This window comes from Pelobates fuscus, chromosome 6 (genome assembly GCF_036172605.1).
Source record: "Pelobates fuscus isolate aPelFus1 chromosome 6, aPelFus1.pri, whole genome shotgun sequence".
Taxonomy (NCBI): Eukaryota; Metazoa; Chordata; class Amphibia; order Anura; family Pelobatidae; genus Pelobates; species Pelobates fuscus.
This window is the reverse complement of record NC_086322.1, coordinates 52751138-52770737: the sequence shown is the minus strand read 5'-3', so window position 1 is coordinate 52770737 and position 19600 is coordinate 52751138. Positions and strand designations below refer to the sequence as shown.

The 19600-nt window shown below is 42.2% G+C and overlaps 1 protein-coding gene across 2 annotated transcripts in view; it reads right to left on the bottom strand.

Annotated features, from left to right (window-relative positions):
- Positions 1-19600, bottom strand: part of GRK4 (G protein-coupled receptor kinase 4) — a 192832-nt gene that overhangs the window by 63386 nt on the left and 109846 nt on the right. The window contains exon 3 of one of the 2 annotated variants that reach the window (XM_063457695.1): positions 13476-13588. In XM_063457695.1, the coding sequence (XP_063313765.1) occupies positions 13476-13588 (113 nt within the window). The remainder of the gene's footprint in view (positions 1-13475; positions 13589-19600) is intronic. The other variant, XM_063457696.1, reaches the window with a different exon arrangement.

Genomic DNA, 19600 nt, shown 5'->3' with positions numbered 1-19600 from the left:
AATCGCACTCGAACACCCAAAATCAGGGCAAAATTTACCCAAAGCGACGGTTGGGCGACCTGGAAAAAGGGGACACGACAGTGTCGAACCAAGAGCCAAGCATCCCGACTGTAATCGGAGGCTCCTACCCGGGGATAGACCTGAGGCCTACCAGAGGCCTACCCTGACAAAGCGAGGGACTGCGGCCACTCACCTGGAAGTCTCCCCGGTATACTTCCTCCCCCCCCCCGCCGGAGAGGGATATCCCGGCACCTAAAGCAACGACTGCAACACAGAGGTGACTGTCCTACTGAGCCAGCACGGCACCAATAATCACCGGGTCACAGGGAAGTTGCTAAGATGGCCGCCCAGCGAAGGCCCCACCAGCGAAGTACAGAGGCCCAATCAACCATGAACCCCCTGGGGGACTTCGATCGACTCTGTGCGAGCTTCTGGTCTATGCTGAGAGACCGCGGAATGGCTTACCATCTGGCGGTGAAATTAGTGGCCACATGGATCCGTCCAATAACCAGACGGCGCCATTACAGGCACCCACTACAAGCACCCAGAAAGGCATCCAGACCCCGCAAACACCATCAAACCCAAGGGCGGGAAACAACGCCATACTGCATGGGCGACCACAATGGCCCCTGCACCCGGGAGAACGAGACCGCTAAGCTGGCTTCCCACATGAGCTACACACCAGCTACGAGTGCCAATATCCAGCATGGCTCGCACCCATCCCTTCACATCACAGCTGCGGACCAGAGAACAGCACAGGCGAACACCCTGCCGACTGCTGCTGGAGAAGAGCCCCAGTGCCAGGACACCCTCGGGGAGCCCACCGCTGAAAGCAGGAGACGCGCCCATGCGCTGGGCATTGGCTGAGGGACCTGCCTCTGTGCCTCCCAGGTGAACAGCCCACATATACTTCTGGAAGGCACAATCACAGCTGGCAATAGCCGTCGACATATAGACTGCCTACGCCATGTAAATATAAATGTCAATACAGAGACTGAGTGTTTTGAGTGAATGATGATGGCCACACACTAAGCCTATATTGACCCTATCTCAGCTATACTTCTTTAATTGATGCCGCGCTGATAGAATGCACCCAGGGGTTCCCAAACCTTGATCTCTACCAATGTATTGCACTGTAAGCTAACCCCATGGCAGTCACTACCACTAATCTTTGCCTCCTCGTATCTTGATAACTAGCAGGTACAGCACCTACTCCGCCACAGCGCAGATAGCTTGCTACTCACTAATCTCATGAAGACAGACCAGCTAGTCAAACGACCACTGGTTTATTAATCGTTTAGTGTAAACACGCGAACCACACCGGCAAGTTTCACGCCACACACCAGCATACCCACTCGTGTTAAGCAACTTTGTCAGATCAGTGGCCCCTGCTTTACTTTACTTAAGAAAACTCCCGTGGCTAGCGTCTCGGATAATTGTTAGTCAGCTCTAATTAGCCTGTCCATGGTTTCCAGCCACCTATTACTATGTTGAAAGCATGTTTATTTTTTACTCTTGTTCTTTTGTCTCTTAATGTGCATATTCTGACTAGGCATACCTCATGCATCTAATCGAAATGACCCAACTAATGTACGACTTCATGTAAACCGACATACTCAACACCAGCATGTGAACCATTTAAAACTGAAAAATGCTTAGTCTAACTTGTTTATCTTAAATATAAAATGTGCAGTCTTGTTTCAAACAGCCATGAAAATCTATAATGTATATTCTTGTTCGTGCTATCGTGGCACACCATGCATGATTGTAATTCCCTGCACGCTATAAATAAAGAATTAAAAAAAATATATATATAATGAGAGGGATGAAAACCAGGTTGTAAACAGTAGCAAAGTAATTGTTAATGACTCCCAAAGAGAATACTTATAGACTGGCTTTAAGCTGGTAACTATGTGTTGCTGCTGGTGAAAATCTTGCTGTCAGTAAGTGGGCGCTTCTCACCAACAGCAGCGACAGGCATTTTAGTGAGTAAAGGCTGTCCGATAAAAAGTAGCAAAACAAGCCCGAAGTGTTTATTTTTCAATTAAAACACGATTTATTTTTTTTGGAACAGTGTTTTAACAGCTCTATGTTTGCTTTATTTGTATACAAAGTACACATAACCTTCAGCTCTTATAGATAAAAAGATACAATGACTTTTCTTGCCCAATAATATTAATGTCAGTGTCTGGAATATGAGAAAAATTGAACTGAAAGCTCTGTCATAACAGAGGATTGGGAGCTGAAAGGGGCTCTAAAATATATTATTTTTTCCTAAAAGGTAACGCTCCAATTCATACACAGACATTAATGTAAAAAACAGTCAAAACAAAACAAAAAACACTCTCTCCAGGATTCCAAGATACACACAAATCTTGGTCACCATAGCCAGTGCATAAAGACAATGGGCATGGGATCAAAGCTCTACTACACTGCTGTCTGTGAGGGAGCTGGGAAAGTGAGACGTCTTAGTCCATGCAGGCTGGAGAACCCGGAACAGGCGTCATAGGTGAAGTGGAAAGTCTAGGGATGCAGAACTTTACAAAACATGTTAATGTGACAATATATGCATATAGTGCTGCAGGGTACAAGAACAATAACCCTACTCCAGTCGTAGGCATTTAAATGCCTATTTAAAGACCTGCAAGCAGCTCAGTAAAATGGCCCACCTGAACAGACGGGATTGATACTTAGAACTACTTGATGTGAGCAGGGATTTAACCCTGCTCACACTTAAAACTTTAGGACATGTCCTAAAGATGTTAAAGTGTTAATTTAAGCGCTTTTCTAAACAGGAGTGATTAATCTATTAATGATGAAGTTATTGCAAGATGAACCATCTAATGGTGTATGATGTAAGTGTAGAACTAATCTGAAAGTTATTAAAAATAAATAGATTTAAATCAAATCCACCTTGCCTTACTGTGATAGAAAGTGGTGAAAACGGCTCAAAAGGCGCCTGCTGCTCCCATAAAGATGCCTGTGCCAGGAGAAAAAGAGTTAGCCTAGCCGCTATATTTTTATTTTTTATGGTTTGTCCATTGCCTAGATGCGAACCATAAACGTTCCACTTTTTAGAACAGAACTCTTCGATAAATCCCCCAATGTTAAGCAGTTATGTTGCTATTTTCTGTTGCACAGACCTGGATATACAGACGGTACACTTGTATTAGTTCCCAACTGTCCAGATGTTGCTGGTGCAGTCCCTTATTTTGGCACCCAGTTCATGAATTCTAAAACTGGACTCTCTAAAGTTTAATTGAGTAAGTTTGGGACGGGTCACTCTTTTTCTCCCCTCCTGCTGTCAACCTTGAGGAAGAGGAGTGTGAGGGCTCCGTAGTAGTCAGAGATTACTGCTTGGCTGGCTGCTGGGATATGAGGAAAAGGAAAGAATGCTAGCAATGTATGCTATGCTGTCCTGCACACTAATGTCTGTTTTCCATACACAAGAGAGCAGCTGACCTCCTTTGTGTGGAACAGTATACTCCGCATTGACTTGATCCACATACAGGATAGCTTTCTGCTAGCTGTTCAATGAAAGATGGAACTCGGGTAGTTCTATGAACAATGGGGGAACGCACAGGGCTGCATGAAGCTACTCCTATACTACCCCTCTAAACAACAGTGACAAGTGGCACAATGCTCTGCATGAGGTACAGGCAATTTTATTCTATATGTGCACATATAGTTATATGTCCACATGGTTACTTACAGGTAAGTTGTCAAACTGCTCTCAAACTTACTCTGGGAGGGAGCCAGCAGGCTGCAGTGCTTATGGTGCATGGAGCTCTCCAAGCATAGTTCCCATTATGAAATCGTTTTTCGTAGAGGTGTGTGAATGCGTATATATGTGTATCTACACACAACATGCTTATACAATCACACACACATAATTACATCTACACATGTTTACAGATTCAGATTTGTGTGAATATGAGAACAATACAAAAACTGTGACACAAAACAATATATATATATATATATACCGTATATACTCGAGTATAAGCCGAGTTTTTCAGCACATTTTTTGTGCTGAAAAACCCCAACTCGGCTTATACTCGAGTCAATAGTCTGTATTATGGCAATTTACATTGCCATAATACAGACTGGGGGCTGGCAGAGAGTTTACTTACCTCTCCTGCAGCTCCTGTCAGCTCCCTCCTCCTCCGCGCCGTCCGTTCAGCACCTCGGTCAGCTCCCAGTGTAAGTCTCGCGAGAGCCGCGGGTTCATAGTGCAGCTCTCGCGAGACTTACACTGTGAGCTGACAGAAGAGCTGAACGGACGGCGCGGAGGAGGAGAGAGCTGACAGGAGCTGCAGGACAGGTAAGTTACAGCTCTGCCAGCCCCCCTCTCCCCCCCACTGAACTACCAATGCTGGACCACCAGGGAAGGAGAGCCCCCCTCCCTGCCATGTATCAAGCAGGGAGGGGGGACGAAAAAAATATATAGTAATAATAAAAAATAATAATAATTAAATTAAATAATAAATAATAATAAATTAAATAATAATAAAAAAAATAATAATAATAAATAATAATATTTTTTTTTTTAAATAATTAAAAAAAAATTAAAAAAAATTGTCCACCCCCCACCAGGGCTCTGCAACACACACACACTGCACTCATACACGCTGCACTCATACACACACGCTGCACTCATACACTCACACTGAATTCATTATACACACACTGTAAATAAATATTCAATTAATATATTTTTTTTAGGATCTAATTTTATTTAGAAATTTACCAGTAGCTGCTGCATTTCCCACCCTAGTCTTATACTCGAGTCAATAAGTTTTCCCAGGTTTTTTGGGTAAAATTAGGGGCGTCGGCTTATATTCGGGTCGGCTTATACTCGAGTATATACGGTATATATATATACATATATATGTGTGTGTGTGTATAGCCAATACATTGCTAATCACAAATGCACACACCAGTCAAGCCATAAGACTTGCTTTTCCCACAGGAATCTCACTTAAACAGTGCTCTCACTACTGCAAGGGATTCTGGGTAGGCGTATGCAAATGAACTCAACAAAAAAAAACCATTTACACATGGAATCCTTGGAGTATGTGTCTGCTGTATACAACAGCTTTAAAACACAACTTGGGAAGAGGAGCAAAGCCAGTGAACCACTCATGTACTCTATATATATATATATATATAGGCTGGCTGGAGACTACCCTTTCTATGCTGCTGACTCTAGCAGTTTAACAAATAACAAAATAGAAGGCTTGCGGAATACCTTTTTGTTCCCACGGTTTCAGCAGTCTTTTTGACTCACAGTCTCTCTGTCTCCGCCCCAGCTTCTCACAGGAGAGACAGATTCCCCTCTGCATAGGGTTAATGTAGCTCCCTAATTGATGTACTAGAGAAACTAAGTGTGTAATGCTCAGGGTTGCTAAATTCACTATGTTTTCCTACAGGCATCATTTCCACATGCTGTAAGGTAGTATATGACAAATAGTGTCCTGCAATCTGTGATCCTAAAGGAGCAGCTATCACTATTTAATGGATTTCCCTCTAGCGGCAGATACATTCTATATACTACTGTGTGGGCTCAGTAACAGCTACAGCTTGGCTAGCTTTATCTACATTTTACAATTTGGTTTTCAATATACTATGATTCTTAGAGAAGTAAATAATTCCCCATCTCACTTACGGCTAACCTCAGCATCACAGAATGTTCAGCCAGCTTCGAAAGCGGGGCATCCTGGGAAATGTACTTAAAAATCTATTCAGAACACCCACTTTTTTTTATAGTATATTTTTTTTGTCTAATATTACTTACTGAAGGCTTATTGATAGAAAATGGTATGCAATACAGCCTGCTAAACTGGAGTCTGTTTTATTCTGCTACATCTGGCCAAAGGTGTTTAAAATCAAACATCAAAGGATTTAGTCCCAGGGAAAAATAAATTTGGGTTAATCAGCCATTACTCATGATGGCAATAGACATTCTCAAACCGTTACCTTAAACATGTGAAAATAATTCCAGGCGTCACACTGTGAAAATCCTGTGTTGCCAATGAGAAACACACAAAAGACTATTATAATTAGTATTTCTGGACTTAATCTGCAAAGTGACTAAAAGTGAAGTATATCGTTAAACATCTGTACAGGGAGGTAACACAGCGGCATTTCCATATTCATTTAAGGTGCCAAGATTGGCTATTTTTGACATCTGGGTAAAAAGGTTAGGCATTACTGGTTTAAGTGCTCAGCCTATTAAATATTACGTTCAACTTACTATTTTTCATGTTTTCAGATTTTATTACTGAACGTGCATTCATGGAGAATGATTTGTAAAACATGCTTCTGTACCATATTCTGTTTTATTCTAAAGTATTTGGCTGATGAGATATATCTAATCCGAGAGAGAACTCCGTTAAAGGGACACTCCAGGCACCCAGACCACTTCTGCCCATTGGAGTGGTGTGGGTGCCAACTCCCATCACCCTTAACCCTGCAAGTGCAATTTTATAAACTGCAATAATTACCTGGTGGGGTTAATTCCTCCTCTAGTGGCTGTCTATCAGACAGCCACTAGAGGGACTTCCGTGTTCTTAAAACACGAAAAGTGTTTTAAACTACGCTGGACGTCCTCACTCTATGCATGAGGACCTCCAGCATCGCCGGAATCCCCATAGGAAAGCATTAAATAAATGGTGAATTAAATTACATTTTATTTTTACGACCAAAAAGGCTATACTTTATTATTAAATATTGGCCGATTTTACAGGAAGACCCTATTTTAAAACAGATCCTACCCCCTAAACCAATGATAGTATATAGGGGATGTAAAAACCTAAAACAAATGGTAGTGAAAAGTAGTTTTAAAAGTAAAAAAACAGAACACTTTTTAAAATAAAAATAAAGGCTTCTACGGTTGTGGATCTTGTTTAGCCTGCAGAGGGACCAACCAAGAAAAAAGGCATACTACTTCTTTCCAATTTCCAAAGGATAAAGTATTTACCATCAATAACTTATTAACATGTTATTCAAAAAATGTTGATATATATATTCTCAGATGCCCGTGTGGTCCAATATATGTGGGCAGGACTATTAGATGCCTGCATGTCAGGATTGCAGAACACATAAGAAATATTAAAAAGGGTTTAGAAACGCACAGCGTGTCAAATCACTTTAAAACACACCATAATAGTGAACATGTTTTTTTGTGCTATTAAGTTGGTACAAAAAGATCGGGAGAGGAGGAGATTTTAATAAAAATATAGGAGAGGAAGAGATGAAGTGTATTTATAATTTTAAGACACTAATGCCACATGGTCTTAATCAAGATTTTGAGTTATGCCATTTTATATAGTCTTTTAAAGTTTTTTATAGGGACATGTGTATTGATTTTTAATAAGATGATTATAATTTATACTATATATTTTTCTGTCACATTCACTTTTATTTATAAAAATCCTTTGTATAAGAGAGTGTCATTTTAGTTTACAGAAAATGTGCACTGACACTTTAAGATAGTTAATAGAAGGATATTTGCATTTGCACTGTTAATAAATATCTAGTGATCTTGTAATTTTGTATATATATATATATATATATATATATATATATATGAATGATACAAAGAATTGATCTTGATGCATATTTTATTATGCCTATCCGATAAAATTTGTTAATTTTAATTTTAATGTTAATTTACATAAATTCCGTTTGAGAATATCACAGGATTTGATGCTCCTTCAGTGGAACGCAATTTGCGTTCCACCTACGAACACAGAACGAAAACCGGAAGAAAGCGCTGACGCCCCACGTGACCGGAACCCAGAAGCAACTGCCAACAAAGGAATGGAACGCAAGGTGCGTTCCACCGGAAAAAGACCGCGAAACACAGCATTTAAAGACAAATATGGATGCAATAGCCAACATACAACCAACTGAGGAAGCCACAGAGGCGAAACGCGTTTTGGCTATTTATTTACTTTACTTTATATAGACTTTTATTTCCATTTTATGTACCAATAAATCCAAGTTTTACTTTTAAACAATCTGGATTTATTTCAGTCTATGATTGGGAGTTAACTTATTTTTGGACATCCAGACCATCCAGAGAGGGACTTGGATCACCCTTGAAAGATCCTGAGGCTATTGACACCAGAGCCAGGTTTACAATTGGCTCTACCTTTGTGAGTGTTACCTTGCATATGTCACTTTATATTTATATTTAAAGTTATCTGCACTATTTAGTGTACCTCTCTGTCTCCACAGAATTATTGAATTGAGAAGAGGGGATTATAATTGCTCCATCCATTGTGTTTGTACTGTATGTATATTTTTGTGTTGGTATAGGTGATACCACACGGGTGTTTTAGAGCAATTTTTTCACTTGTCACTATTAGCTATACCACTTTTATTTGTTTTGTAAAAATGCTATACCCGCATAGACTACACTTACACTGGTGGGAACTCTACGAACATTGGACAATTTACTGCATGTCACAATGTCCTTCTTTTCTGACTTTTCTCTCAAATAAAAAATGTCAATAACAAAGTTTTGTTTTAGTTTATTTTTGTATTCTTTTCCTTTAAAGGACCACTCTAGGCACCCAGACCACTTCAGCTTAATGAGGTGGTCTGGGTGCCAGGTCCTTCTAGGGTTAACCCATTTTTTCATAAACATAGCAGTTTCAGAGAAACTGCTATGTTTATGAATGGGTTAAGCCTTCCCCCTATGTCCTCTAGTGGCTGTCTCACTGACAGCCGCTAGAGGCGCTTGCGTGATTCTCACTGTGAAAATCACAGTGAGAGCACGCAAGCGTCCATAGGAAAGCATTATGAATGCTTTCCTATGTGACCGGCTGAATGCGCGCGCAGCTCTTGCCGCGCGTGCGCATTCAGCCGACGGGGAGGAGAAGAGGAGGATCGGAGGAGGAGAGCAGGAGGAGATCTCTCCGCCCAGCGCTGGAAAAAGGTAAGATTTAACCCCTTTCCCCTTTCCAGAGCCGGGCGGGAGGGGGTCCCTGAGGGTGGGGGCACCCTCAGGGCACTCTAGTGCCAGGAAAACGAGTATGCTTTCCTGGCACTAGAGTGGTCCTTTAAGTCTGCATATGCTAAACCAGCGGTTCCCAAACGGTGTGCCGTGGCGCCCTGAGGCGCTGCGACAGGCACACAGGGGTGCAGCGGAATGTTTCTCCAGTGCTATGATTATAGCACCGGGGAAACATTACTGCTGAACAGGGGCCCGGTCGGGTGCCGCAGTCCTTGAAGACCGCGACCGGGCTCCTGTAATGTCGGCTGGCTGGGAGGAAGTGACAGTCTGCCATATAGAGGATCCTCTATATGAATCCGGTTTCTCCTGCTCTCCCTCTTGTCTTTGTATCTTATGTAAGGCCATCGACCATTATTTTTTCACAAATATTTGCCGTTACCTACATAGTGCCTGATAGGATTATTGATGAATAATGTGGATTGTCAGGAATTCAAAGTGACTCTTAAATTTTAGGACAATATAGCTGAAATGAAAATTTAGCTAAGAATTCAAATTTGTAATATTCATGACTAGAACTTGAAATGCGCATTCTGGGTTGGTATCTATAGTTTGCACATCTACTCGATCTGTACAGGAAGTCATTGTAGCGGACCACAGGTCACCCGACTGGTTACCTCCGCTATTACCTTCCTTCATCCCCTCTGGAACCATCAGCACGTAAATACCCATTCCCCCAGTAACCAGACGAAACATAGTCCTGGGAGTCAACTGAACTGATTTTAATGGGACATGGTTCAGCCAGTTTATACACAGACCCCCAGCAGGGGGTCTCCATAAAATTACACAAAACTTTCACCAATGGGAAAACAGAGCAGGTCACAGAGAAAGAACTACAAAGCAACAAAGTGATTTCTTACTCTAGTTACCACCTCCAATACATCAATCCACCATGACAACAAAAGGTTATCTTGGTTGGACCCACTGTTCCTTTCAGAGCAATCTCTGGTTACATTAACACAGCCTTTTGCTGTCGTAGATAGACTTGCTGACTCCCACACCAGGTGGTCACTCACAGTACAGCAATTATCCTAATTAACACATAGAATACATTTCACACCTAACTAAACGTTATAGTTTATAGAGCTGCTTTGTTGACCCACCGTTGCATATACACACTGCTCTATGACACAAACTGCTCTATGACGAATACAGGTACACAATACAGCGATATCTAGATACATGGAAAACAGTCACAAAAATGGCGCCGCAAGCTTATGGCTTGTGTCAAACAAATCAAGCCATCCATCATATATCTCCCCCCCATAGAAATAGACAGACTTGTGGCCAGACCCACGACGGGCCTGCAACAAGTCTGTTGGACCCCCCCTGAGTCCACAGTCCAAGACCTTGGGGGTCCAATGGGACTTTGTGTGTGTGGGCAAAACGGTAGCCATTCTCCCCTCCCAACTCCCCTCTCCCAGAGCAGAATCAGTCAAAGGGAAAACAAACAGGGGACACCACAAGCAATACATTGTTAAAAATCCCTGATCTGAGCACCAAGTTATCCAAATAGCACTCAGATCCATGCAGTGTAGTTAGGTCCTCTATCCCGCTACATATATAATAACTCCCAAACGGTATCCCAGACCTGGACCATAGTCGGTGGCAGGAGGCCGGTTTCTACACTTCTCCAGTGTCTCTAAACAAATTACTAGCTCAATGACTAGAGAAAAATATGTACATTTCTCAATCCGTTTTTGTGAATGGGGCACTATTGATTGGCTTACTGTTTTAGCGGATTCTCTCAGCAAATCAGTGATGTTCCTGACAGGGGGAGTCCGAGGCTTCCTATTTGAAGAATCTCAGAGAAGCGGAAGGACAGGAGCAGAAATAAACCGCACAAGAGAGAGGACTTTTGGGGTTCATGAACGTTTTAACCCCTAAAGGTAAGCCAGTGCCAAGCACCTCCTGGTGCCATAATAACTTAAAATCTGTGAAGTTGTTATGGTGTCTACAGTGAAACCATTTTTTAAGCAGTATAACACTAAATAATGGTCCCTGGCTATCCACACCTGACACTAATCCAATTACAGCCGCCCATTGCTGCTAAGGCTAATTCTTCCTCATTAGCCAAAGCAGCACAGAGGGGATAAGCTGCTGGGGACTCGTATTTAGCATTAAAACATAAAAAAAAAAAAATAATTGATACTGCATGGAACAATGACACCAGGAAACTGCAGACACTATAACCACTTCAATGAGATGACTCAGTTACAGAGCCTGCAGTCTCACTTTAACTTACTTGGAAAAAATGTGTTGTGAAACATTGTAATTGGATGCAGAGATAAAAGGGTTTCGTGCGCCAGTATCAAATCTATGCCAGCAGCATACAACATGGCTGAGCTCTATTACATTTGGGGTGGGAGTGGGTTTAGCAAAGGTTGGTTTATTTTCATCTAAAGAACAAAGCAATATAAATGAGAAGTTGATTCTTTCAAAGAGTCAATAAACTTTAAAAATAGCTTGTGCCTCTTAAAGCATAACTATTTCATGATAGCCGTGGAGGTTTCAGATTGTAGGCAGGCCAATTTAAAACTTTCTCATTAGTCTTAGATTATACTCACAGTAAGGTCCTGGGGGCCCAGACATTGAGTTGTGTAAGGGGCCCCAAACAATGGAGCTGCTTCCTGTTCATTGATTTTTGTGTGTTACAAACACTCTCCAGAGAGCCTCTTCTCCACCAGACCTGTGGAGCCAGACTGCAGCCTGAGCCCATCATCATCCTCTTGTCCTCATCTGGTGGTAAGTAGGCAACCCAATATATTATTAGCGGCACTAATCTCTAATTTACCTCACATTAAAGGGATACCATAGTCACCAGAACCACTACAGCTTAATGAAGTGGTTCTGGTGTCTACAGCCTGTCCCTGTAGGCTTTTTAATGTAAACACACTGCCTTTTCAGATAAAAGACACCTCATGCAGAACTGGCGTTGGCCCATATGGCAGATCATGTGGGCGGGGCTTTGTGATGCCACATGGTGGACAGAACATATGGGGTGGCGGCAAAAATCCTTGCACCGGCCCTGGATGACAGCCATTTCTTACAGTTTATCATGTGAGTTAACGGATGTTCCTTTTCCTTCTCACTCTTCATAAAGTAATCCTTTAGTCAGGTCATTCATAATCAATTAGAACACAGAATCTCTCACTTTTGTCTGAATGGCATTTGTCCCATGACCATCAAGTATTAGCAAAGGAAATACAATTGTGTAACAGTGATAAAAAGTTAATATTACTTGGGGGGACTGGACGACAAGCAAACAAACCACACATTGTTAGTACTAATTTGTGAATATATTTTTTTAAATGTATTTAAATAGTAATTCAAACCAATAAAATGCTTAGCAGGAGAAAATAAAACATATTGACTCTAATGAAATCAAGTTTATAGTCAGAAAAACAATTGTAACATTGTTCTGCAGGGATCTAATATCGTCAGACACCCTCATTTTCACACAAAGGGAGATCTCTTTCACATGATACATGTATTTCTTACACGGGTGGTTACTAAAACATATTTAAAGGGACAATGTCAATGAAGTGGCCTGGGTGCCATGTCACGGTCTGCTTAACCCCGCAATGTAAAATATTGCTGTTCTAGAAGTATGGTTATCTTTGCACTGCAAGGTTTAAAAGCCTCTAGTGGCCATCACTGTGACGGCTACTATAGGCTCTTCCTTTGAAATATTTTAATAAACTCGGCTATTTCTATCAGACGGTAGTTGGCGCAGAGTTTTGACGCTCATGTGCACTTGCCTTCCGATGCTTTCCTAGGGAAAGAATTGGATTGACAAAGATCATCAGCCTTGATGATCTCAGCCATGGAGGTGAGAGACAGAGCACCGCGGCATGGGTGAAAAAGGTAAGTAAACTACTTAATTTCCTTTGGACGGTTAGATCGTTTCTTCATCTATTCTTCTAACAGGGCACTATGGTGATAGGAATACCCATTGAATTACTATAGATATAATGTTCCTTTAAATTACAGCATTCCATCCACCCCCATAATATGTAATGCTCGAGAAGATTAATCAAAGTATTCTGAAGAGTGTCTTCTATTTTTGATGTTTACTCTGTTTATATGTAATTTTTCTCTAAAAATATTTTAATAAGGGTCTGTTTTTCTATACTTAAAATGTCTGCCATTTCTTACATCAATACTTATTTCAGAACACACCGCCAAATTTAAAGGGGTGGGGAAAAAAAGTGAAGATCGCTATATACAAGGCGTACAATAGTAAGGTACAAAAGAAGTAACAGACAAAAAAAAAAAATAACAAAATACTAAAAATAAATAACTAATACATTGTGCAACAAAAAGCAAAAAGAGGCATAAAGTGATCCGTGACACTTTGATAAATCTCCCCCAATGTATTCTGATTTGACTGTACAAGAGAATACGTATAACCGACAGCATTTAAAACTATATCGAATGATAGAGTGCTCACCACAGAATCCAGGAAGTCAATGCATCTTTTCAGCTCCGGCCTGGTGTCGCAATACTGCCTGAAAAGCAGTCTACCTATCGGCTGCTTCTCACACAAATTGCGGTAGTCTCTTTCTAGGTGAAAAAAAGAGAATAAACAGAGTTAGCAGGGAAAGTGCCAGAATCCCACAGTAAGTAGACACACATACACCTCCGAAAAGAAGATTAAGCATCCCTCCATAACACATTACCTTCGTTCAAGTTGTATTTAACCCCTTAAGGACATAACTTCTGGAATAAAAGGGAATCATGGCGGAATATTTATGTCATGTGTCCTTAGGGGGTTAATGTTGACTCTTCTCGCTGTCAGAAAATCTAATTATTTAAAGACATCTGCTAACCATCTACTCAATTATATAAGTAAAAGTTTACAAATGTGGAATATAGTGCAATACAGACACTTATAGGTTTATAGCCAGAAACATAAATCTAGAAAGATAGACAGTTTTGAGCCTCACAGTTTAGCAACTCAGTAACCATTATTATACATTAGCAATGACAAATGGCAGATTCTCAGCTGTTACAGAACTACAGTTCACATGAGATCAATCAGAATTCTCAAGTTCTACAGCAGCTCAATATTTACTCCTTGGCCACCCAAGCTGGGGGGATCTACTCCTTGGCCACCCCAGCTGGGGGATCTACTCCTTGGCCACCCCAGCTGGGGGATCTACTCCTTGGCCACCCCAGTTGATCTACTTCCCAGCCACCACAGCTGAGGGATCTACTTCCCAGCCACCACAGCTGAGGGATCTACTTCCTGGCTACCACAACTAGATCTACATCCTGACCACCACAGCTGAGGGATCCACTACCTGATCACCATAGCTGAGGGATCTACTTCCTGGTCACCATAGCTGAGGGATCTACTTCCTGGTCACCATAGCTGAGGGATCTACTTCCTGGTCACCATAGCTGAGGGATCTACTTCCTGGTCACCATAGCTGAGGGATCTACTTCCTGGTCACCATAGCTGAGGGATCTACTTCCAGGCCACCACAGTTGGGGGATCAACTCCCTGGTCACCCATCCAACATTTATGAAAGCCAAGCAGTGGTGTTGAGTTGAACAAGATGGAGCTTGTAGACTAAACTAAACATTAGCAATTTTCCGTATAGTAGCAACTCAAATTTTTCATCAGGAGAATAAATTCAGGCTATAGAAAGCCAATAGACAGCAATCCATATTACAAACCCTACAGATTCCAGGTCATATCTAAACAGTCAAGAATTATAAAGCCCTGCTCTGTGCAACTGGAAGAGGGGTGGCTATTAAGTCAATTAAGAGTCAAATCAAGACACTTTACAAGAGGGGGGCGGAACCAGCAGCCATACTTAATGAATGAGTTTCAGCGGGGCTCCGAGATAATTGAAGCTAAAAACGGCAAAATAACCCGCCTACTTACCAAACCGACTCCGACTATGATATGAGGCGCAAAAGCAAAAAACATCAGCTGGAAAACCCCCCGTTTACCGCAGATATTGACGAACTGCTGCGCAGGCCGCAAGATCACATGAGGCCGCTCTCGGACGGGCCCTCTTGCTCGACCAGTGAGGACTCCCTGACCGACCTAAGGGGCTCTGAGCAACTAGTCACAAAGAGGAGAGCAGAACAGCCTGCCATGCAGAGAGGAAGCCCTCTGGACACAGAAGCAACGCTGAAAGTCTACCTCGATGAACTCCGCCAAAGTATTACGGCTTAAAGGAAGAAATCAATGGGGTGTCTGCATGCCTCCATGACACCGAGGTCACCACCGCTGCTCATAAGGTGCGCATTGCTAGCCTGGAAACAGAGATGGCAACGCTCAGGCAAGAAATGACCCAATCCCAGTGCCATATGGCAGCAATGAAAGACCATAGACACTGGAAGAACGTGAAAGTAAGGGGCCTACCTGACAGCATCACCCTGACTGATATTCCACACCTAACAAAGAAATTACTTACTGGCCTATTCTCCCCTAAACAAGCAAAGGCTATGACGCTAGATGACTACTACCGGCTACCACCGCCACAAGCTACAACATCACGGTCCAGTAGAGATGTGATCATCAGCTTTCAGAACGGCCCGGACAGGTAAGCCTTCTTGTCCGCGGTGCGCAACGCCTCTCCCTATTACTTTGAGGAACATTCCTTACAGTTTTATCCTGACATCTTCAAGGCCACCATGGACTGGCACAGGTCCCTGCGAGTGCTGACCACTGAGTTCCAGAAACAGAAGATACCCTATAAATGGGGTGCACCACGGTGCCTACTAATACCAAGAAGTGGTTCAGAAGCGACCAGCATCTTTCAGCAATTCGGGCTGTCGCCCGTTGATACAAGAGAACAGCCTTCAGTATTCCTTGCGCAGAAGACCACCTGAAATCCGGCGGTAGTGCGCCCATTTGTCCCTGCCTCCCGACGGAACAGCACCGCGACCCAGGGTATCGCTTGAATGACTTAATGTTATTGCGCATTTTGTCTACTTTAGGCACAGAGAGTTAGCAACGTTTTATGTCTGTTAGCTTAATGCTGTTGTATTAGCTTATGCAGAGAATAAGCACTCCGCTGCACACGCATTTACCTTCCTCTGACAAAGGGGTCTCAGTGCCCCTCACCACCTTTCCTCCCCCCCCCCCCCAACCTCACACCAACTGACCATGGCTTTAAGCCACTTTCCCACAACTTGCAAAATGGGTGATAGCCTCCGCTCCTTGATAACCTGAGTAGCAACCCGTGACCATGGAGGTATATAGCCTACCTACTCACGCGTCACTTTAGAACAAGCTGCAGATCTCCTACTGGGGTACAGAGGGCTTAGTTCAAGCCTGAACCTGTGACACATACTTTTAATACAACCAAAAACCATCAATCCTAGAATAGCAGTATTGTTTTGAATACCATGCTTTAATTGCCTTGCCTCACAACTGTTTATTATTATTTTGCAATGCATGTCTTAATTGTGGATTGACAATAAAAAGAGATTGACAACAAAATAAATAAATAAAAAGACACTTTACAAAAAATACTACTAGTATATATGCTTATTTATATTATATTATTATATATTTATATTTCATGCTTATTCCCCAGTGATAGAGAAAGTCTGCTCTTATCAGATTACCTAGAGTCTTATTTCGCAATTCTTCACTAATTTCACAAAAATGCCAAACTATTTAGCAATAAGAGTCCCTCCCCTGGTAATCTGTGTCATGCAAAACTGATCATAGTGCTACTTATGTCACCATTTAAATCATTGTGAAAACCTCTGATCTATTGCTGGGCTCTCCAAGCACACACATCCCTAAGATTTCATTTTCTTGCATGTAGGACACATAAGTATATGCTATGCAGCACGTTTCTCCAATAAAGGAGAGAAAAATCTGTCAAAATGTAACCAAACCCACAGCGGATTCCAAGAATTCCCAGTTTAGGACTTGACAAAATCCATGGATACGCCGGCTAACACTGAAAATCATATATATATATATATATATATATATATATATATATATATATATATATATATAATTTGGATGTAATCAATTTTTAAATAAAACATAAATTTTATTGAAACAGTCTGAGAAAAAAAATGTAGGGACATAGCAGTGCAAAACCGAAGGAAGCATATCCCAGGGAGATAGCACATGAAGGGAATAAAAACGGTCATAATGTAACCAAAACAGCAGCTGATTCTAAGACTTTCCAGTTTAAGACTGGCTTGCAAGTGACCAGCCATTAATCTCCAACGTAGCTGGCGCCAAACTAGTTAGTGACTTAACAGTTTGCGACAGGAGATACCGGATGACATTACTGCTAATGGCACTGGTTTCCAATGTGACAGTCTACACCTGATCCTTAATATTTAAAACCTGCCTCTGCATGGCAGACACAGAAAAATTATATTATGAACTGTGAGGGAAAAAAAGCATAGTCTATGACGGCTACCACGGGATCTTCTATAAACATCAGCGTTGTACTTTCGCACATGGGCAAGCGTAACGCACTGACGTGGGCTCATGGCAGCTGAAGTACCTAGAGCTAAAGATTGTAAAATCAACCTTCTCCTGCACTCCCGGCCACTGCTACGAATTGGTTTCCATTGGGTTCTTTGCAAAATACGCGAAGATCCCCGAATGTGATAGAGCCGCTTTAAATCATACTCAACAGAAATTCATATAAAGGAAAAGCCAGACATTTAAAAACAAAAATGTACTTGCTACTATTACCTTGACTGTGTTCCTACCACTCTACTTTTTAGGGGAGTGTACTGGGATTTTTCTAATTTCTATTGGTTACTTAAGGGTTATCCACTCTGAGGAAGCACAGTTTAGGTGACCATCTTCCGTATTGAAGGTGAGATTCTGTGGCTACCCCCTACGTTTTGACTCCCTTATTTGATTATTTGCATCCTTATTGGCAATGCCTCGTAAAGATAGTAAATTAGGGAGTTATCTAAGGGAATTATCTAAATTTTGCACAAAATTTGGTTTGTCCAAATTGATTTTTTTCAGAATTTCGACCAAACTGAAATATTCTAAACAAACTTTTTTTTTTCTTCACCCATGCACATCTCTAGTTTAAACTGAACCACTTGTTTAAGTATACAGAATACTGCATATGTCTGATGTAATAGTTTTTATAACTGAGGTAGTAATGTGTCAGTTAATAAAATATACCCTTATAAACATGCATATTGAAAAAGATAATTAAAAAACAAAACAAATATAAGACAGAGGATAACAAAGTGCTGAAATGAGAAGAAGACTGGGGTTATTGAAAGAATGGGGTAGAGGGCATTAAACTCTACACAATCAACGCGAAGGGATTGAACTCTCCACAAAAACGAGCAAGAGCACTGAGAGAAATCAGAGCACTCAAGATATCAATAGCTTTCTTTCAGGAAACACACTTCCTAGCAACACAGGCCCCCAAATTCTCAGATAAATACTTCCCAACTGGCTACTACGCGCATAACCCCTCCACCAAATCCAAAGGAGTGGCCATACTGTTCTCGGCGGACACCCAGTTCCGCTTGGAAGCGGAGGAGAGGGACCGGGAAGGAAGATACCTCTTTCTCAGAGGGTATATAGGGGACACCAAAGTCACACTCGCGAACCTCTACCTCCCAAACAAAGGCCAAAAACCATTTCTAGCCTCGGCTCTGCGAAACCTGGACGCGTTCAGCGCGGGAACAGTTATAATAGGAGGAGACCTCAACGCCCCCTTGGACCCCAGAATGGACACATCTAAAGGAAGCTCCACAATCCCGGAACACGTCACCAGAGGACTGAAGACCCTCCTTACGAACCACCAACTCGTAGACTGCTGGCGCATCCTAAACCACGCAGAGAAGGATTACACTTACTACTCACCACCACACAAATCCTACTCGAGGATAGATTACTTCCTAACCCAGCACAGAGCCTTAGACATACTGCGTTCAGCCCGTATCGCCCCCATGACCTGGTCGGATCACGCGCCTGTGATACTCACCATAGAAAACCCAAGACCCTTCCGACCACAATGGACATGGAAACTCAACGAATCACTCTTAGAAGACCCGCTGATACAAACGGAAATTAAAAACACCCTGGACCACTTCTTCCTCACCAACAAGACAACAGACAGCACACCAACGGCCATCTGGGAAGCGCATAAATGCGTTATTCGAGGGATACTCATTAAACACGGCACCCGCCTGAAAAAACAGCGCACAAAAGAAATTGCGCACCTCTCCACTCAACTGGCGCAACTCGAAACGCTCCACAAACATGACCTCCGAGACGAAACTTATAAACAACTCCTAGAGATCAGAGCGAAACTCAACTCCTGTCTAACGTCAAAAATACAATTCCAATTCCAGCTCACGAAAAAGACATTCTATGAATATGGAAACAAAAGCGGCAAATTGCTTGCTAGGGCATTGAGGGCCCGGAGGCAGAAGAGCTACGTCCCAAAGATATCCATGGCAGGAACCACGCTACAGACCCCGAAGGCCATAGCAGAGGGCTTCCGGCAATATTACGCCTCGTTATACTGTCTACCCTCGAACACTGTACGTGCACAAGAAGGAGAGGAGGCATTCAGAACACGGCAAAAGTCATAC